This window comes from Hypanus sabinus, chromosome 10 (assembly GCF_030144855.1).
Source record: "Hypanus sabinus isolate sHypSab1 chromosome 10, sHypSab1.hap1, whole genome shotgun sequence".
Lineage (NCBI taxonomy): Eukaryota > Metazoa > Chordata > Chondrichthyes > Myliobatiformes > Dasyatidae > Hypanus > Hypanus sabinus.
This window is the reverse complement of record NC_082715.1, coordinates 148,404,850-148,427,197: the sequence shown is the minus strand read 5'-3', so window position 1 is coordinate 148,427,197 and position 22,348 is coordinate 148,404,850. Positions and strand designations below refer to the sequence as shown.

Sequence of the window (22,348 nt, the reverse complement as noted above, 5' to 3'; positions counted from 1 at the left end):
AGTGGTAATAAATGAAAAACTCAAAACTGATCAGGATGCTTTGTGAAACTAAACTGTAATTAATCAGTAAACTAATAACAAATAAGGAAGCTTGCAGTGAACAACTGTAGACATGCAATAATTTAGTTTCTTAACAAAATGATAAACAGGAAAATCTTGGTGCATTTCAGAACTTCTGGCCCCTGAAGACCAATTTCAATTGATTTTTCTGGATCATTTTAGTAAACTATATCTTCTTACTAGTTATTTTTACATTTGTCTCTACAAATACAAATTAAGTGACTGAATGAAACCCCTCCATTAAGACTGCCGAAGCAATTATGAGGTTTCAATAATCTGTTGCTTCAACTCTTCGCTTCTTACCACCATATGACGTAATCTTCAAAGAGCTGTGCTTCCAAGAACACATAACTGGCATTATGACTAGGTACGATGCAGCCTTTGAGCCTGAACACTAACAACAACAATAGTTTCATTCAGCATTAGATTTAATATTAATAGCATATGTCATTCAATTGGCATTACCACATGTTTAATTTATGTTTTTAGCATACATTGTAGGTTTTTTTCAGTAATTGCAAAAAATCATTCTCCTACATCCATTCACATCCATATTTGATACAGCACAGAAACAGACCCTTCAGCCCAACAGGTCCACCTCAGCTAGTACAATTTACTAGAGTTTGGCACATTGCCTTCTAAACCCTTCCTTTCCATTTACTTGTCCAACTGCATTGTACCTGCTTTAGCCACTTCCTCTGGCAGCTCATTCCACATACATACCACCCACAGTTACCTCTTAGATTCCTATTTAAGCTTTCCTCTCTTGCCTTAAACCTTTGGCCTTGAGTTCTTGATTCCCCAACCCTGTGAAAATGACGAGTGCATTTAGTCTAACTCTGCACCTTATGATTTTACACACCTCTAAAAAATCACCCCTCATTCTCTTAATCTCCAAGGAATAAAGTCCTAGCCTATCCAACCTAGCCCTGTAGATCCTCAACTCCTGGCATCATCCTCATACGTAATTTCTACAGTTTTTCCAGTTTAATAATATTTCTCCTATAGCAAGGTGACCAAAACTGAAGACAATACTGCAATAGTGCTTTATACTTAGAGCCCTGACCGATAAAGAAGAGTGCCAAAGCCTTCCTCGCCACACTCTCCACCTGTGACTCCACTTTCAGAGAACCATGTGCATTATCTCCAAGATCCCTCTGTTCTACAACACTCCCAAGGCCCTGCCCCACCTAGGTTTGATTTCCCATATCTTTGCTTAGAATGCCTTCATAATTTTACTTATTCTATCGTCAGCATCTTTCACTGAGCACTATCCCACTTTGTGATTTAATTTCTTGGGTCCTCCACACCATAGCAGATCTTATCTATTTGTTCTCTCCTTGTCTCACTGCTTTCCCTTCAGCTTAAAACTTGTCTATCCTCTAGTTAGTTCTGATAAAACTTTATTGACCTCAAACATTTATCCTTGTTCTCCACAGTTGTTGGTTGATTATACCAGGTATATACCCTTTTGTTATACCCTGTTTATACCCTTTTGTTTCTGATTCTAATACAGATTTTCAGCATCCACAGTATTTTGCATTGATGGATTCAACCCCAGTGTTAACTGTTAACTTATATCATCCATTTGTAATAATTATATTACATTGTTGTTTCAGAGTCGAATGGCTGAAAGTTTGCGTCTGTTTGATTCCATCTGCAACAACAACTGGTTCATCAACACTTCACTTATCCTGTTTCTGAACAAGAAAGATCTCCTTGCAGAAAAGATAAAACGAATTCCACTGACGGTGTGTTTCCCAGAATACAAGGGTCAGAACACATACGAAGAAGCTGCCGTTTACATTCAGCGGCAATTTGAGGACCTGAACCGCAACAAGGAAACTAAAGAAATCTACTCCCACTTTACCTGTGCTACAGACACCAGTAACATTCAGTTTGTTTTTGATGCAGTCACTGATGTGATAATTCAAAATAACTTGAAATACATTGGGCTCTGCTAGACAATTGTCCATCTAATATTGAACAAAATCCATTCAGGATTCAGGAAGTCAAGAATAAAATTAAATAGGAACAGTGCTGGATCTGGCACCAAACAATGGCAAGGAAAATTACCACAGTGATGATAACTGGATGAGATCTGACTACTGCACTGATTTGCTTAACGAATTCACTAAAATTTTGGTGATTTGCAATCCAGTATCATGAGTTCCAGTATGGAATCATGAGAAACACTGTGATCTTTGAAATAACCTCTCCTTTTTATGTGATGTGACTGAGCTATGGTTTATTTACTCTCTGCCATCCCAGACATCATACATGCTACTACAAAATCAAAAGCTGAGTTAAATGTATGCAGGTCAAAGATAACTTGTCAACGTAAACACAGGCAACAGTCCTTTTCCTCCTGTTTGGTTTAAAAAGGGGGGGTCATATAATACTTGACTCCTTGTAAATAAGAAATAATTCAACAAAACGTTTTTTAAAGAAAGAAATTAAACATTTAATTTACTTGATATAATTGATGTGTGAAATGTTTCGTCCTCCATTTTTGTTCTGAACTACACACCACTCTTCAAAACAACTGATACTGAGTTTACATCATACTGGTCTCACTATAATGAAAACGTCTTATCGATCCAGTTCCACAATTCGGTACAGAAATTCTACAGGGAAGAGCAAAAAGAACAACATGGAAACTGTGGAAACAGCTGTGCTCTATGGACTTTTTACTTTTGGGCTAGAAAATAATTAAGTACCACTGAGAAGTAAATGAGTAAGTTCTGCTGATCTATAAACTGTATTAACACAGCAGTAACCTGTCTTGACTTGGTATTTGGGTTTCTGTGATAATGACATCCTTTTGACTACTAAAAAAACACATTGTAACTAAAACTGAAATGCCTCTCATACAGCATTGATTTTTCTCTCATTTTTCCATGCAACATTCACATGACATAAGTATGTAAATACATTAGAAAAATGTAAAGTACACACTAAAATGAAAATCACGTAAACAGTGTCTAGTATGTGAATCTTCAGTTAAGGGCTTTGAGACAAATTTTAAACACTGCTCACTTTAAGAAATGAAATAAAGTAAATCATGCTATTAGTGGGAAAATGTGTGCTATCCATCATTGTGAAGGTTATTTTCTTTAGTAATATTTGTCTCTAAGAACTTAAAAACAGATTTTATTTCTTGATATTAATCATTGTAATATTTGTTTAAAATGTAAAAACAAATCTAGACATGAAATAGGTAATTAGAAAAAATTATTTTAGGTTAACTACTGTCATCCCTACTTGCAGGGTAAGAAGACAGAGCAAAGTACCCACCAACTCAAGAAAATAATCTGCTCCCAGTTTTTCTTTTAGACATCAGTAATAACACAATATAATAGGAACACTGCTTTATCTTTGTGCCGATAAAGCAATGATGCTTCTTACTGACATGGAATCAAGATCCTCATAAAATTTCGGCAATTTCTGTGGAGAAAGTTTCTCCATCCTACCACCTGCTGTAAAAATTCAAGAAGACTGTAGGCACCCCACAGCCGTGATGTCATCATGCTGGCTTAGCAATCAATCACATCAAATATTCTACAGAAAGGATGCTGGGAGGCATTTTAAATTAGCTTTCAAAGAAGTACAAAGAATGCTGGATATAAAATTAAATATACCAAGATGGTTAAAATAGAGACTAAACTTTCAAAAAAAACATTTTATAAATACAAACCTAATAGAGGTTTATAAAATTATGAATAGCCAAGATAGAATAGACAGTCAAAATCTTTTTCCCAGGTAGAAATGTCAAGTATCAGAGGACATGCATTAAGGGAGATGTTGGAGGGGCGGCATTTTTTTGTTACACAAACAGTGGTAGCTGCCTGGGACAGATTACTGGGGTTGTGGTGGAAGCAAATATAATAGTGACATTTAAAAGGCCATTAAACACATGGAATGGAGCAAATGGAGGGATATGGATCATGTGCAGGCAAAAGAGATTTAGTTTAATTTGGCATCATGTTTGGCACAGACACCACAGGCTGAATGGCCTGTTCCTGTTCTGCACTATTTTATGTTCCATTGTCTGCTAGAAATTATAGTCAGTATAGTCATATGTCACTTATGTTACACAGAATCAGGATAGAGAAGAAGAAGAAGAAGGACAAGGACAAGGACAAGGACAAGGACAAGGACAAGGACAAGGACAAGGACAAGGAGAAGGAGAAGGAGAAGGAGAAGGAGAAGGAGAAGGAGAAGGAGAAGAAGAAGAAGAAGAAGAAGAAGAAGAAGAAGAAGAAGAAGAAGAAGAAGAAGAAGAAGAAGAAGAAGAAGAAGAAGAAGAAGAAGAAGAAGAAGAAGAAGAAGAAGAAGAAGAAGAACTCTGAGTAGAGTCATTGGGACGCTGTCTAGACGGTGTTTTTTTAGCAGGCTTTCTTGTTTTTACAAGGCTGAGTTGCTAGCTTGACGCTCAACCCAGCACGGATGGGAACTGTGCAAGGAAGCCAGCTGGATTCAAACGCGGGAGCCTTTGCTCCCATGTCCGGCACTGATGCCACTACGCCACCAGCCAGCTAGGATAGGTAAGACCTTGCATATATTCTATGAAGAAAGGTCACTTCTCCTCTGACTCTATACTGAAGAGTCAGCAAAGGAATTCAAGTAAGCTGTGGATTGTTGAAAGATGGGGCTAGAATTAGGGGAAAGAAAAAAAGAATTGGAAGGATTTAGGAGAAATGGAGCCTTGGGTCTGGAGGATCAGGAGCAAACAGTGGAAGGGACATCACAGAATGCAAGCTGTCCTCTCTAGTACAGCCACTTTCCAGAAAAGGTATGTGAAGATTGATGTTAGGCTTGAGGAAACAACTATCACGATGCTGAGTTCTTCAACAATTTTCTAATTTCCAATCATCCCTCCAAGGCCTACTCAATTGATAGTTATATTTTCACTGCTATTCTTTAATAACTAACTGAACTTGGATCTTTGAGGAACTATTTGAATTTCAAGGTAATGAGGTCAATGTAACGAAGTCTGCAGCAAACCATCCTCTCTACAGAATTAAAAAGGAGATCCAGCAGTAAAATAAAAAGGCAGTGAATATCCCATTACAACTAGAATTCCAGATATGCAAAACAATCCTAATGTTATTTCAGAAGCACAGCAATCACTGTCATGTGAAAATTATTTGATCATCTGTGACCATTTGGAATCAGTCATATTTTAGTTTATAAACAGATATTTGTCTTCTAAAATAGAGAAAATAACTGAAGAAATCGTTTTTAGGTTCTGAATGGAATCTGATCAGTTCAATGCAAAGTATATTTTCTGATCATTAATTTTGCTTCAGATTTGTTAGTTTTATGACTATATACTTAAATCAACATTTTCATGACTATGATACTTTTCATAGATCTTTTGTACCCTTAAATTAAATTCTGGTTCTTCAAGATATTTCTTTTCACAACCAATACTTTAAACAATCCTTGATATTCTTTAGGCTGTACTTAATGCAGGTGTTTTCAAAATATACCCTTGTCAATGAAGTACATACTGCTAAAAACAAAGGTGAAATGGAATGTAAGCACTGATTTTCATGCAGTAAGTGCCAGGAAATTAATGAAAATTTGAAGGTAAATTTCACTTATTATTGGTGGAAATATTTTGTACTGACAGTGCTACATTGGCAAATCATTAAATCAGTTCAAATAACTTTTAACTCTTGAGCTGCACTAGCGATCTGAATAGCATTTTCCAATTATGAACCTACAATAAAAGTCTCATTCTAAAATACATACAGTAAAACTTGGAACACGCAGAGCTTTGGTGGTGCTGGTTTAGTAGATTTCCCAAAATATTATATATTATTCCAATATCCCTTTAATACCAAGACATTTTCATTCACTTTCTTCAATGTTATGCTGATTTATAGTAAAGTTCCCAATGCACCTGATAAATATAAAGGGAGTGCAAGAAATGGGAAGCTGGTCAGTTTAAAGAGAGACAAGAAACTGGAACCCAGTAATAGTGAGAACCACTTGAGTGTGAGAATCAGAAAAGAGCATCAGAAGTGGGCACCCAGTGAGCTGGAAGGAAGCAGAAACCAGAAGGAAGTGAGGAGAACCAGGAGTCTGGGGAATCAAGAAGGAGTTCAAGAAACTTGATCTAGTGAGTCAGGTGAAAGCAAGTGGTGAAGAGCACAGTAAACAAAACAAGGTGAGCTAATGCCAAAGCATCAGGATTTCCAAATAGTCAGATAGCCTTATAACATTAAATTAATGTGAAGCAAGTTAGGATTCAGAGATATGGTAGCCACTTCTGCTTCAGCAATAACAATCTCATTCAATAACATACAGAGATGAGTTAATAACTTTAAAATTTTTAGCATAAATCTATTCATTATATATACTTCAGATGTCAAAAACATATTAGTTCCCTTAAATAAAATCTTTAATTCACAAGGACAAAACTCTCACTCCAGTTGTAGGCAATGCATTCCATGTGGTAGTCTATATTCTTACCTCACAAAACCAATAAGATATTAATTATGTCTACCACTGTATGCACTTCTAAGTAAAAGTACATTAGGATGTTATATCCTATGCTTTCACTTACGACAATTTTGCTATTAACACATTTACTAGCTGAAAGTAAATCTAAAAAAAAATACAAAGTCATATGATACAAAGAAAATATACCGTAGCTGCAAAAATTCAGTGGAATAATCTCAGGATCTAAGGATGCCATAAATAAGAAGTTTAATTCATAATTTTTACATTGTCGCTGTATGCCTTCAATGCCATTGCTCTTGAATTTCAGTACCAGCATATATTATCGTAGTTCTATTTTGTGATAATTTTGCTTACCCTATAAAAATACTCATGACTTTTTAAAAAGCACCATTATTTGCTATTCGGATTTTGTAAAGATTGAACATTCATGCTGAAACTGGAATGGTTAGGGAAACTGGCAGAGTGTGTCAAAAGTGTTATGGGGCTTGGTGGGAAGAAATTGAAGGAGAGAAATAGGATCAAAACAGAAATAGGTAAGATTTATTGGACAAAATCACCCTGAATCAATAAGTGAGACATAATCTGGGAAATGACAGCTTGATTTCTAGCCAATTCGATTGAAAGGTAACTAACCTGGATATTAACTCTGACATGCTTTTCACTTGTGCCAGCTGACCTGCAGATCATTTCCTTCATCCGCTGATCTTGTGCTAAAAGAGGCTAAACAGACCATGCTGGAGAATTGTATTGGGATAATAATACATGATTAATTATGTTCATTTGGTCTTGTGTAAATGCTCACAAACTTTTGCTAAATGGCTAGCATCAGCTCAAGCCAGTTGGACTACTGCAAACCAATCAACAGGTAAGTTACGGCTGTACTACACAACAAAAGACATTGCGTAGGCAATTGTAGCCTACTAAAGTAGATGGTGCAACATGAGCATCTCCTTTTTTCTGATGCAGGACAAGAAATCTTAGTTGACAAGTGCAGCAAAAAAATTAAAATTCTATAAACGGAAGAGACCAGGAATCTTCCAATCAGGTATTAAAACAGCAGTGGGAGGAAGTCACTGTGAAAGTAAATGAGTATCCATCCCCCAAAGGCAGTGAAAACAGTAATGCAAAACTTCTAACAATTTCACATGTAAGATTAAAACCAAATACAATGTCCTACCAGTGTTAGAAATGGCTTTTGTACAAAATATATCTAAAAATGTTAATTGGAACCTTCATTCTTCAAATATGCCGAGGAAGAAAAATAGTGTGAAAGGAAGAATGAAGAGCCCTTAGGAGTATTTATAAACAGAAGAATATGGGGTGCAAGTCCATAGCTAGCTAGAAATAGCAACACAGGTAGATAGCAACACACCCAAAATGCTGGAGCAGATAGGGAGGTAAAGAAGGCATACAGTATACTTATTTTCATTTGTTGGGCCATTGAGCAGAAAGGTTACACCTGTATAAATCTTTAGTTAGGTCATATTTGGAGTATATAAGCAGTTCCTACTGCAGCATAATAGAAAGAATGTGCAAACTTTGCAGGAGGAGCAGAAGACACTCAGCAGGATGTTGCCTGGATTAGAAAGTGTTAGTCATAAGAAACAGCTGGACAAGCTTGGATTGTTTCTTTTTTGGATTATCAGAGGCTAAGAAGCAACTTAGAGTTATAGAGTAATGGACCCCTCAGACCAAATAGTCCATGTAGACCACAGAATCCTTCCTGCAAGTAGAAGTTGCATTCAGCCCATAACCCTCCAAGTCCTTTTCCTTCATGTATCTTTCCAAATGCCTCTTAAATGTTACAATTTACTCACTTCCTCTGGTAGCTCATTCCAGGTACTCACAAATCTTTGTGTGAAGAAGTTATCTCTTAAGTCTCCCTTAAATCTCTCTCCTTTTTTTCCTGTATCTACACTCTATAATTTTGGATTCCCCAACCCCAGGGAGAAAACTATGACTGTCCACTTTATTCATACTCCTCATGGTTTTATAAACTTCAATAAGGTTGTAAGGTAATGTAAATGGTGACAGATGACACACATTGTTCATAATAGAAACTGTTCGACATAATTCACCCATCACTGAGTTGTTGTGTTCACTTTAAGAGACAGTGTCTGACATAATGTGGTCAATGTAAAGTGACTGCTTTTAGTTTGTTTGTAATGGAAGTAAAGGGATATGGTATTTGTTAAGCACATAAAATGACTCTCGCATGTTTTATTCACCTACAATGGTGACCCTGACGATCTCAGACGATTCCAGAGTTACTCAACAAGATATCAACCAACACAGTCACTTTGAAGCTGCCAGAGTTTTAGGAGCAGCACACAACCACATGGTTTGAACAGGTGGAAGCCCAGTTCTGACTGCAAACAACCACGATGGACAATACCAAATTTTACTACATCGTAACATCACTACCTAGTTCCACTGCAGCCAGAGTGATGAGTCCCCTAGAAGACTCACCTGCATGTGATAAATATGTCACTCCAAAAACTCACCTATTACAGACCTTTGGACCGTTTGAGTCTGAGCATGTAAAATACATGCTCTCCTTGCCTGGCCTGGGTGACATAGGCCTTCAGAACTAATAGACCACATGCTGTCTCTCCTGGGCAATCACCAACCTTGTTTAATTTTTAAACAATTCTTTTTGCAACAAATGCTTGAGCAAGTTCACACAGTCCTCACTAATATATCTGCAAAGGAATATAGGGAGCTTGCTAAAATGGCTGATGGTCTACATTCGGCTGGGCAGAGGTGTACCATTCATCCTCCTTTTCCTGTCTCAGTAAGCTCTGTCAGCAGAACCTGAAGCAGACTCATAGCTGCAGCTCCGATCCAAACAATGTCAGGTATATGTTTTTACCATGCACACTTTGGCACAAACAGCAAGAAGTGGTGATCCTCTATCTCTATAGGTTGGGGATCCTCTCCACAGTTAATTCCATCTATGATCCTTTAGGAATCTTGAGTCTGGTGGTATTATCTGCTAAGAAGATCCCACAAGGTCTATATAGGAACAAGCTTGAGTGGGATGACGCTGTACCAGAATCAGTTGCTCATGAGTGGAACTGGCTGGAAGAACTCTGTCAAGGTTGTTAGATGTTTGAACCCTATGGATTTTGGAGAAGTTACTGCTGCACAGTTACACCACTTTACAGATGTAAGCAAAGATAGCTATGGAGCAGTCACCCACCTATTGTTGCACAACACATGCTCACAGGTGCACAGTGTTTTTATCATGGGAAAATCTAGAGTAACTCCATTGAAGTCAATTTCCATCCGTCATGTGGAGCTCACTGCTGCTACAGCGGCAAACCCAATGGACACATTGTGAAGGAAGGAGTTGCACATGTAACTTCATGACTGTTTTTTGGACTAATAGTACTTCAGCACTGAAGTATATCAACAATGAAGCTTCTAGGTTCCAAAATTTCATTACAAACTGGGTATCAAAAACTCTTAAGGTCTCACAGGCATCACAATGGAAGTATGTAAACACTTCAAGCAATTGGGCAGATGTGGCCTCTAGAGGGTTGAAGATGGAAGCATTCCTGAAGAATGACACATGAGTGTCAGAGCTTCAGTATCTTCTTCAGCCTAAAAGGGAATTGCCTGTGAATCCCAATTGTTCTGGAAAACTCCAACTAAATCAAGGGTTCCCAACCTGTGGACCACGGACCCCTCGGTTAATGGTAGGGCTCCGTGACATAAAAAAGGTTGGGAATCCCTGTGCTAGATGATCCAGAAGTCAAGAGGTGTGTTATAATGAATGCCATGCAGACTGAAGAGGAGGTGGATGCGGTAACACATCATTTCTCATCTTGGGCCCATTTGAGGAAGACAAAATTTTTAGAACCTGCTCTTGTTTCTTAGTCAGAAAAGGCAGCAATTGAGCATGGTTCTTGCTCAGTCCGACTTGGATAAAGAACAACAAAGGTACTCTTTGAAGGGAGGGAGAGAGAGAGAGAGGGGGGGAGGGAGATAGGGGAGAGAGATGGGGAGAGAGAGAGAGAGACGGGGGAGAGAGAGAGAGAGACGGGGAGAGAGAGAGAGAGAGACGGGGGAGAGAGAGAGACAGGGGAAAGAGAGATGGGGGAGAGAGAGACAGGGAAAGTGAGATGGTGGAGAGAGAGGGGAGGGAGAGGGAGAGGGGGGAGAAGAGAGAGAGAGAGAGAAAGGAAAGGAATTAAGTGGATTTTTAACCCCCTTAGTGGCTCACATCATGGAGGGAACATGGGAGGGATTGATCAGGTCTCTGCAAAAGGTCCTCAATTCCACCATGTAGGTACAGAACCTTGACGAAGAGGGTTTTCACAAAATGATGTGGTATAGGCTATTATCAATGGCCATCCAATTACTACACCATCCTCTGATCCCAATGACTTGGAAGCCCTAACACCCAACCATCTGTTGCTTCTAAAGGCTTCATCAACTTTATCACCAGGAGAGTTCCAAAAGGAAAACATTTATACTCATCGTAGATGGAAGCAGACCCAATACATGTCAAATTTGTTTTGGAAATGGAGGGTCAAAGAGTACTTACCACAATTATAGAAATATCAGAAATGGTCAGGTATAAAGTGCAATTTCCTCCCAGGAGACATTATGCTTATAGTTGATGACACATAGCTTCACAGCTCATGGATCATGGGAAGAGTCATTTAAGCCTTTCCAGACAGAAGAGAACTTGTGCAGCAGCGAACTTGACCAGAGGTTTGAGAAGCTACAGCTATAGCTTTAGAAGCTTCACTTACTTTGGTTGTTTGACGTCATGACATTGATTTGACTTACTGAATTGAAAGAGAGTGGTGGTAAAGATCACCCTGTATTGGGCTGTGTTAATAACCCCTGGCCTAGATTATTGTTAGATGGCTTGGTTTATAGAAGAAAGAATACAGAACATATTTGCATAAATGTTAAAATGCACTGATAATATGTGACTGTTTATCCTTGAAGATTTTATGTTTCCTATCTTGTAATATGTAGTTGTAATTATTATAGTGTTATAATAATTTGAGAGTTGTTTCAAGTTCCTCAGTGTATACATCACTGAGGATTTCACCTGGACTGTACATACCATCTGTTTGGTGAAAAAGGCACAGCCGCACCTCTTTCACCTCAGATGGGCTGCAGAAGTTTGGCATGACTCCCCAGATCCTCGGGACTTTTACAGACTTTTGTTCAGGACATTTACAGCAGGAGGTGCATAAAAAGGGCCTGAAGGATCATCAGGAACTCCAGCCACCCCAATCACAAACTGTCTCAGCTGCTTCCATCTAGCAAATGGTACTGCAGCATTAAGACTAGGACCAACAGGGACAGCTTCTTTCACCATGCCATCAGATTTATCAATACACATTTTTTGATCTGATTGTATATCTGGCTGTACAGGCATGTATACAATTTTAGTGTTTGGGTAATATCCTCCCACATTTCCCTTCCTTATTGCTTATACATAGCGACGGAGATGCAACATAAAGATTTTCTATCTCTGAGAAATCTCAGAGGCTGCATTCATTTTAAATGATGCAGGAAATCAAAGAATATGGGAGAAGGAAGGGAAGTGTCACAGAGGTAGAAAGATCAGATAGGATTTTTATGTATGTTGTACAGACACAGACTACCTGCTCCTGTTTCTATTTCTTATGTTCTTACGTTTGTATAAATTCTGATGATGAGAGTTATCCATACTGATGAGTCTGAGACTGAATCTTTTTTTCCTAACAGTTGTTTCGTCTCTGCCATAGTTAACCAGGCTCTTGGCTACAATTGTTCAATTTCCCACAGCCTAGCTACACCTTCTTTGCCCAAACAAAAGCAAGGATAAGATTCTCTTTCTCCTAAGCTTCCATCCCATCAGGCTTAGCATTCAAAAGAACTGTAATTTTCACCATTTTCACAATGATACGACTAACCACATCTTTTCCTCCCCTTCCCATTTAGCATTCCCTCGTTCAACATTCAGTCACTCCCCTCTCATGTACTTCTTGTACTCTCCTTCCTTTCAGATTTCCTCAACTGCAATGTTTGTCATCTCATTGTTCTAGTATTGATTCTATTCCCCTCTCTCATCCTTACCATCAACTCCAAATAGATACAGTATATTCAAATACAACTTCAGGTTTAGTTGTCATACAACTATACATACATGAATACAACCAAACAAAACAGAATTCCTCCTGGCCAAGGGGTAAAACACAGTACAGTCACGCAGGGCACAAGGCACTTATAATTACAATAACAGAAAAGCATACGGTCACAAAAAAAAATCCCTGAGTGGTAGTGCTGAAAAAGTAAGTCAAAGTCTCTGAGTGACATGGCCTGAAGATTGATGGTGCATGGTACGTTATCCTGAAATCACTTTTCTGCAAGAACAAGCATTCAGCAGTCTTTATCACACACCAGTGTAGCCGCAGATAAATGCAATCCACCAAGTAAACACTGGAGGGCAGCAGCAATAGGAGGGTTCAACACCCAACCCAGCACAGACCTCCAGTGTGCCTTTACTCTCTCCCACAACATCTCTGGCATCTCCTCCCAGGGCATCTGCAACGGGCAATCCCAAGGCATGAGGACTTGGTCTGTGCAACAACTGAGACTGCTGCCAGTCTCCCAGAACCAGTGAACAGGACTTGCAGCATACTACATTACCCAGTTCCAACAGGGTCTTGTGATCACAAGAAAAATGTTCCAGACAATCATTTGTACCATTTGGTTGGACCAAGCATCACCTCTGATGTCTTCCTCCTTTGGTAGCTGTAGCAAGTGGCAACATGGCAATAATGGCTCCACTGTTATCGGGAAACTCGCTAGTGGGGTAGACCTCCAATACTTGATATCCAGCAATGTGATGTGATCATAAAAAAGACATAAAGGACAAGTAATTGCACCTTATTTGGACCCAGAGAGGCCGTGAAACTGAGAACACTGCCATCTTACTTGAAGTTTCTGTGATTAATAAACCTTCACCATTGTCTCTCCCTGGCACCATAACCACTTGAATTATTCAGGTCTTAGTTCCACCCCACCTTGAATGTTCATTTTGTTCCCTCTACTGCAGCCCTGCCTCTCCCCAAACCACCCCCATATCCCCAACACCCACCTTTCCTTTGAACTTAAAACATATTCAATTTCTAACATTTTCTAATTCTTTTGCACAGTTGGCAAATATGGTGAACTACATATACCTGTCTGGACATGCCCCCCCCCCCCCCGCTGACTGCTCCTGTGGCTCCTCCCACAGACGATTGGGGACTCCGCCCCGGCCTCAGTCTCCAGGATGCAGTGTGGTGGTCAATTGCTGCTTGTTCTTTCTTCCAGCCAATAAAAGCCTATATCATCACCTCACGTCTCCAAGAGTTATTGATGGTGCATCAGCAATTTAAAAGTGCCAATTGATTTTCCTCTCTCCCATTCTCCTCAGATGGCTGGCCTACTGAATATTTCCAGCCATTTTCCATGTTCTTTCTCTATTGTAGCATCTAGTGTAGAGCCACTGCCTTACAGCACCTGAGAGTTAAATTCAATCCCAACCTCAGGTGCCATCTGATGTGCTTCTTCAATTGCACAGATTTCTTCCGGTTTTTCCCCATATGTCAAAGACATGCAAAAGTGGCAAGTTGAATGACCACTGAAAATTGCTCCTAGTGCAGGAGTGTGCATGGTCACCGCACCTCTTAGCATTATATCTGGAACCATTAGCTCAATACATCAGACAAAATAAAGATATCAGAATTACTGTTAAAGATACTGAGCATAAATTGGCCTGTTATGCAAATGACATTCTGATCTATCTAGGGCAACCAACATACTCTTTACCTAAATTGATGAAATCCTTTTAACACTATGGTCAATTATCAGGATACAAGATTAACATAGATAAAACCCAATTACTTTCATATAACTATAGCCCATCAAAAGAAATTGAAAGTAGATGTCCCTGGGCATGGCAAACAGAGTCTTTCAAATATTTGGACATCATCATGCCAAAAGATTTGGCAAAACTATCAGAATGCAATTATTTTTATTATATATAAAAAAAATTAAGGAAGACATAACAAGATGGAATCTAATTCAAGGATTGAATCCATTAAAATAAATATATTGCCCAGATTATTATATCTCTTTCAGACCCTACCAATATAAATTAACAAAAATCAATTCAATGAATGGCACAAAATGTTATCCAGGTATATATGGCAAGGTAAAAAGCCTAGAGTTCGTCTCAAAAATTTGCAATTAGCCAAGGAAAAGAGGGGATAGGGCCTACCTTCTCTGCGAGATTATGATTTTGCAGCACAGATGAGAGCTGTGATATGCTGATGCAACCCATAATATGACACTCAATGGAAAAACATTGAGGAGAAGATACCTTCCACCCCCATACAGGCAATTTTGGCTGATAACAACCTATAAAGGTACATTAATACTATTGATAACCCATGGGTGAAATGGACTTCTAAAATATGGAAAACTATTATAAAAGAATATAAACTAGAGGGAGATATTGTAATTCTTAAATGGTGTGCATATGACTCAGATTTTACGCCGAATAAACTGGATGCTAGGTTTAAGGACTGGACAGCTAAAGGAATAACAGTTCTATGCAATATAATGAAAGAAGGAACACTGTTCAGTTTTGAAATGCTTAAAGAAAAACACCTATTAGAAAAACAAGATTTTTTATCGATATTTGCAGATGCGACATTGTTAAATAGGAGGGTGAAAATTGTAACCGAAGCAAGTACGTTTGATAGAACTGCTTAGAAATGCGTATAATTCAGATAATGGTAGTAGAATCATTTCAAGCTTGTATGAGGGTCTGTCAAATCTTAAAACACACTTGACTTCATACATTAAAATAAAATGGGAGAAGGAAGGAGGGATAATTACATCTGAGGAAGAATGGACAATAATATGGAGGTATCAATGGAAGTGTACCAGTTCACAGAAATGGAGGGAGTTTGGGTGGAAAAACCTGATTAAGATATTTTATTACACACTCTCAGAAAGCCCATTATGATAGTAACCTCCCTGTTTGCTGGAGAAATTGTGGAAATCAAAATGCAAACTATGACCATATTTTTTGGGATTGCCCCATTATCAAAGACTATTGGAGTGGGATACACAATGCCCTACAAGACATCTTTAAATGTGAAATACTCTTAGAGAGTAAGACCATATATTTTGGATATATACCTCAAGAATGGTTGAAAAGAGATAAATATTTAATGAATATACTGCAGGTGGCTGGTAAAAAGAATCTTACTAGGAAATGGTTATCACAGGAGAGCCAAACTTTAAACACATGGATGGAAATTACAATGGACATTTACAAAATGGAGAAGATAACAGCATTTGTTAATCATAATTTGGAACAATTTGATTCATACTGGGAAAACTGGTTTAACTACATACCTCGTTGCCTGATTTTATTCTCACATATCAAGATTATGTTGTTAAAAAAAGATCACTCCCTATATGTACATAGTTTTCCTTTTGTTAGTCCTTTCTTTTCTTTCTTTTCTATAAGTGTATACCTCAGATAAATACTATGTGGAGATTTGTGACAAACATGAATATATGATATATACATACAGTATCTGAAATGCATCTTATGGAAATGTTTGTATGATGCTGAATTTAAAAAAAATAAATTACAAGAAAAAGAAAATTACTCCTAGTTTGTAAATGAACGGTAGTATTTTATTTGTGTATATGGGGGGGAGGGAAGTGAGTATATGGAAGCACTGGGGAAAATAAAAAAAAGAATTAAAGTGGGATAGTGATAATTTCCTTTCAAAAATAATTATTGAATTGCTCTACTTGGTAAAGCATTCCAGATTATAACTCAATAGAAATATTTCCTCATGTTACCTGTAAATCTTCAAGAACTAGCAATGAAACCTAGACCTCAAGTATACTAAAGTCAATTCCAACCAAAACAATTTATCCAAAATTCTCTCAGATTTCAATCACCACGTGAATTATTCCTTTTACCCTTTCTGCTTCAAGGATAGCCTAATCCTTTATTTCTCCTGCACTCTCTTGAAAATTGTACCTTTTACCCAATATTGCCATTGGCCATCTATATTCTGAAGCAATCAGAATGGCAGAAAAGAAATGGAAAATGTTCATTATTATAATTACATTACAATCTTAGCACAAGCGATGAAACTAAAAATAAAGATCATGATCAAACTAAAAGAGTAGATAAACAACAAATGATACTATACAGAATGTAATGGTCATTTTTCTAAATCTTTGGGTAGACAGGATCCAGGATAAAAATAATTCATTTCAAAGTGAGAATAGGTTGACATTTTCAAGTGTTCATAATCATTATTATAGAGTGCTTGAATTGTATAAACTGATAGAAATCATAGAAATCATACTCAAAACCATGTTCTAAGTGAGGATAATTTTAGCAGAAAATAGCAAGTAGCAGATTCAATTGGTGAATCATTGATAAAACATCAGAAAACATCAGAAGACTTATTGACTGCTACTTACCACATTTTCATTCAGGTTATCATAGTGAAAATGTGGTAAATGGAAGCCAAAAAGTCCTTCGAATGGAAAAGGCTGCCATAGTAAAACCTGTGGGGGAGTGAAATCCAAAGTAATTACTTTAAAAGTCATTTTCACAAGTGGGCCTTATTCCCAGAGACCCAACATAGATTGGGAGATCACTTCATCCAGCACCTTTGTTCCACCCACCACAAAAAGCAGGATTTCCCTGTGGCCACCTATTTTAATTCTACTTCTCATTCCCATTCCACCATGTCAGTCCATGGCCTTCTCCACTGCCATGATGAAGCCACACAGAGGTTGAAGGAGCAACACCCTATATTCTGTCTAGATAGCCTCCAATGTGATGACATGAACACTGATTTCTCAAACTTGCGGTAATTGTTCCCCCCCCCCCCACCACCAATTTCCCCATTCTTGTTTCCCTCTCATACTTTCTCTTCCTACCTGCCCATCACCCTTCTCTAGTGCTCCTTCACCTTCATTTATTTTCATGGTCTTCTGTCCTCTCCTATCAGATTCTCCCTTCTTCAGCACTTTCTCTCTTCTACCAATCAACTTCTCAGCTCTTTACTTACCCCCTCCCCCTCTCCCAATTTCACCTATCACCTGACATCTTCCTCCCCTCCCACTTATTATTCTGAATCCTTTCCCCTTCCTTTCCAGTCCTGGTGAAGGATCTCAGCCTGAAACATCAACTGTTTATCCCCATCCATAGATGCTACCAGACCTGCTGAGCTCCCTCAGCAAATTGTGTACATTACTCTGCAATCTGATCCCTTTTACTCTGCAATTACTCATCCCCTTGTTTGTTTACAGCCCTTAAAAATGTGATTGTAACCTACAGCTTGGAGCACAAATATATTTAATTAATTTATGGTCTTTGAAATATATTGTGCTTTAGAACGCCATTGCACCATAGACTAGTATCAGTTATAGAGCAGGCTTACAAGTAGTCTTTAGTGCTTTTTTGACATTAAGACTCAATTTCAAAGATACTGATGGCTATTGATAGCTTTGGAACATTCCATTGTTGCCAAAAGGACTATATAGTTCGGCACGGACTAGAAGGGTCGCGATGGCCTGTTTCCGTGCCGTAATTGTTCTATGGTTATATGGTTTTATATTTTATATATATATATGAAAGTTTTTATAAAGAGGCCAATGAAGGATACTCAGAAAAGAACAAAGTTATTTAAAAGAAATATTCTAAATGCACTTTCAGACCCTACTTTGATGACACCTTACTGCATCCTATCCCTTTCTCGATGCTAGCGTCACACCCTCTACTGCGCTCATAGTGCATACATACAACTCTATGGAATGAGTTAAACACCTTCTCAAAATCACCAAGATAGAAGTTTTCTTCAAGGTTTTTAATGAGATCGTACTTGTGAAAAGATATTTCTGTTTCAAGGGCGAATAAAGAGAGGATGGAGATGAATGTCTTCCCATTGTATGCTTCAAATAGAATCAAAACTAACCTGCACAGGAAATAATATTTTTAAGATCTTAAGCATGCAAAGTAATGTTCAAACAAAATGAGCTATACCTCTATAGGACAGAACACTCCCTGCCTGGCATCCATAGGATGCCAATCTTAACTATTAAAACTAAAAGTAAAATAATCATTTAATTGTAGAAGTAATATAATAATTTAGTAAAAGGATAGTCTCGGAGACTAGTCTTTAACTGTTCTCACTTTGAAAATGTTGGCCTTAATGATGTCCCTGGTGGAGATCAGCAAGAAATGCTGGGCCAGTTAACCATAAAGAGAGGGTGAGCTGATTAACTTGGAGCCCTTTTGTGGCATGATCAGCCAGGTTGAGATCAGCAGGAACATAGTTCTATCAGCTCTTCTGAGTTCATTGTCTGACACGATGTATCCTATTACGTACATAAACATAGAATCTTGTTTCATTAAATATATAACTGAGCACAACTTTGCTGTCAGTAAAGAACTTGATATCATCTAGATCTGTGTGCAGCTCTTCAGATATCATGTCTGCCATCTCAACTGCTAGAACAGCAACACCAAGATCATGCCTTGACATAGTGAGATTTGGTTTGGGAGCAAGCTTTGCCTTGCCCAGAAGGTCACAGCATCTGTGACCTTTAGGTAAGCAACAGGAGTAATAGCTTTAGCTGATGTATCTCAGAAGATGCAAATGTCTTTCTTTTGTGTTGTAAACAGTGGAATTATTGTAAAGGTTCTTGGAATCTTCAAACCTTCAAGATCTGAAGGGAAGAACATCATTGCTGCTAATGTTTCTCTTCAAGGAGTGGGACATCCCATCCACAAGTGTCTGAGGTCAACTCTCTTAACATGAAGTACAGCTGAAAACTGACAAGAGCAGAAAATCTAAGAGAGTCAAATAAGCTGTTGATTGTTAATAGCATGCCACAACATGTAAGATGTGGAGGAGTGGAGAGCAGCCAGAGAGTGAGTGGGCCAGTGAAGGAGTAGAGCTTTGAGGCTTTGGCTCGAGAGGCTTCGGCAAGAAGAGGCGGAGGATGAGCTTGCTCCCAGTGAGGTAAGGTCGGGTAAGTTTCTTTAATTAATTTAATTAACTTAGCAGTTGGTAACAGAGGCAGTAGATAGGGTAGTCCTGTGCTCTGACTGTAGGATATAGGAAGTCAGGGACAGTACAACTGTCTCTGATAACTACACCTGCAAAAGGTGCTTCCAGCTGCAAACCGAGTTAGGGAACTGGAGCAGAGCTGGATGAACTTTGAATCATTCGGGAAGCAGAGGCAGGAATAGACAGGAGTTTCAGGGAGACTGTCACCCCTAAAAGTCAGAAGATAGGCAACTGGGTGACTGTCAAGAGTGGGAAGGGGAATAGACAGAAAGAGCAGAGCACCCCTGTGGCTTTTCCCATCAACAATAAGTATACCATTTTGGATTCTGTTGGTGGGAACAACCTACCAGAGACAAGTTGTAGTGGTCGCGTCTCTGGCACTGAGACTGGACCCTCAGCTCAGAAAGGAAGGAAGGAAAAGAGAAGAGCAGTAGTGATAGGAGATTCGACAGTGAGACAGATAAGAGGTTCTGTGAGAGAGATCGAGAATCCCGGATGATCTGTTGCCTCCATGGTGCCAGGGTCCGTAATATCTCAGATCGAGTTCTTGGTATTCTCAGGAGAGAGGGTGAGCAGCCTGGTGTTGTGGTCCATGTGGGGACCAATGACATAGATAGGAGTAGTGAGGAGGTCCTTAAGAAGTAATATAGGGAGTTAGTAAAGAAGTTAAAAAGCAGGACCTCAAGGGTGGTAATCTCGGGATCTGCCATGAGACAGAGAGGGTAGGAACAGGAAATTATGGCAGATGAATGCGTGGCTGAAGAGTTGGAGCAGGGGGCAGGGGTTAAGATTTCTGGATCATTGGGATCTCTTCTGGGAAGGTCTGATCTATACGTAAAGGACAGGCTACACCTGAACTGGAAAGGGACCATCATCCTGATGGGCAGGTTGGCTAGAGCTGTTGGGGAGGGTTTAGCAGGGGGGTGGGAATCAGAATGTGAGTGCAGAGATTAGGGTTGAAGGACAAGGGCACGATGCTATGTGTTCTGAGTTGGTGAGGAAGGACAGGCAGGGGACAAAACATAAACGTTAGAGGGGTTAAAATGTGACTATTTCAATGCTAGAAGTATTAGGAGCAGGTCAAGTTCTTCACAGGCTTGACATTGAGGTCTTTAGTAGCATTGAAGAATATGGACTTCTAAGCCCAGTAATTTTCTGGCTTATCATCAAATTTGGTGAATCTGGCCATCAACAGGTCACAACAGGCGAAGAATCTCACACGATCTGATACAATCATGATTAGGTTGAGGTTCATTGGGGGTGTGGTACACCTTACCAGGAGGCTGAGCAGCATCACCACCTGTGTTAGACCATGGTATGCAGGAGCCTTGGAGTCAACTAGTACAACATGACTGCATATCTCCTTCATATCTATGGGCAAGTGAGTGGCCGGTCATTGGACATTTTGAGATATCTGCTGGTTCAGTGTAAGTACAAGCATGTGAGGGAGGCAATCTCTGTTGTGTCCCATTTGGGAAAAACGTGTCGAGTTGCAAGGAGGATCCCTCCTTTCAGTCTTGATTGTCTGGCCTAAGTCTTCAGTGTCTGTTGGTGGGTGGGTATAAGCACAAGCAGATTTTGGACATAATTCATAGTCCTCTCAGCTGAATGGCACAGTGAGTTTTATCTATATCAATGTCTGGTAACTGCTCCTTGTCCACCTCAAAGACTCTGGCCTCGGCTAAAGGCACCTCTACCTCTTCTTCATACTACAGTGCTTCTACAGTGGCTTCCAGATGGGTTGTCTCTACATTTACTTCAGCCTGTCTCACTTTAACAGCAATTTCTCTCTCCGCAAATAGTGCCCTGACTGGTGCTGCTTCAGCTCTTGCATGGGCTTCCAGTACTGCCATGCTTGTCACTGATCCATTAGACTGTCTAAATAATTTAGATGAACTTATTGAACACACTGACCTGGTTTCAAGGCTTCTCTACTCCATTACCAACATCTTAACATTCTGTTGTGCAGGAGCTCGTAGGGTCAATATCAAATCCACTGCAGGTGGAATCACTGTCAAGAGTGCCTTTTCACCATTCTGTCCTTGCTTACAAGTTTTCCATTTTTTCTCAAGCAAGACAGATAAATAACTGCAGTCCTGGCACAGCTGAAGGCAGCTTTATTATTCATCAATGCATTACAGTATGCAAGGAGCCAGTGTAAAAAGAAAGTACTTATCAGCATTCTAACACAAGACAGATTCAAATATTGATTGAAATTTCTTTGACTTCTAAGAAGTGCTTCTAACTACTAAATGAAATGTACAGTACAAATGATATAAAATGGCCACCCTGATGACAAAAGCTAATTGATTATCAACACAATAATGAGCAATCAACAAAAGCTGTGAACCCACAAGTAAGCAGTGAAATCTAATAATTGGAAATAAAATAACAATCCAAATCAGGTAAGACATAACAACCTTTATCTTTTTGCTAGACACATTTTAGAGCAGGATTTACCTGCAGCCTTTCCCATATACCTCTGTGCATGAGGAAGGAGTAACATCTGATGAATGCTCAGCTTGCTGTACTGTAGGTCTGCTGAAACCAGTATAGCCCAAAGTGCTGGCCCTGAATGAAGTGCTGATATGTACAGATCACTGTTGCACTCAGTGCAGTGTACAATAGGTTCACAGTCTTTTGCTTGATGCGCTGTTGAAGCACAATACTTGAAACAATTGAGTACTCCTTTA

The 22,348-nt window shown here is 39.0% G+C and overlaps 2 protein-coding genes across 3 annotated transcripts in view; one reads left to right on the top strand and one right to left on the bottom strand.

Annotated features, from left to right (window-relative positions):
- Positions 1-8,872, top strand: part of gnaz (guanine nucleotide binding protein (G protein), alpha z polypeptide) — a 260,905-nt gene extending 252,033 nt beyond the window's left edge. Inside the window, exon 3 of one of the 2 annotated variants that reach the window (XM_059983227.1) lies at positions 1,680-8,872. In XM_059983227.1, coding sequence (XP_059839210.1) covers positions 1,680-2,024 — 345 coding nt within the window. In that variant the 3' untranslated portion in view covers positions 2,025-8,872. The remainder of the gene's footprint in view (positions 1-1,679) is intronic. The other variant, XM_059983228.1, reaches the window with a different exon arrangement.
- Positions 1-22,348, bottom strand: part of rsph14 (radial spoke head 14 homolog) — a 728,187-nt gene that overhangs the window by 649,858 nt on the left and 55,981 nt on the right. The window lies entirely within an intron of this gene.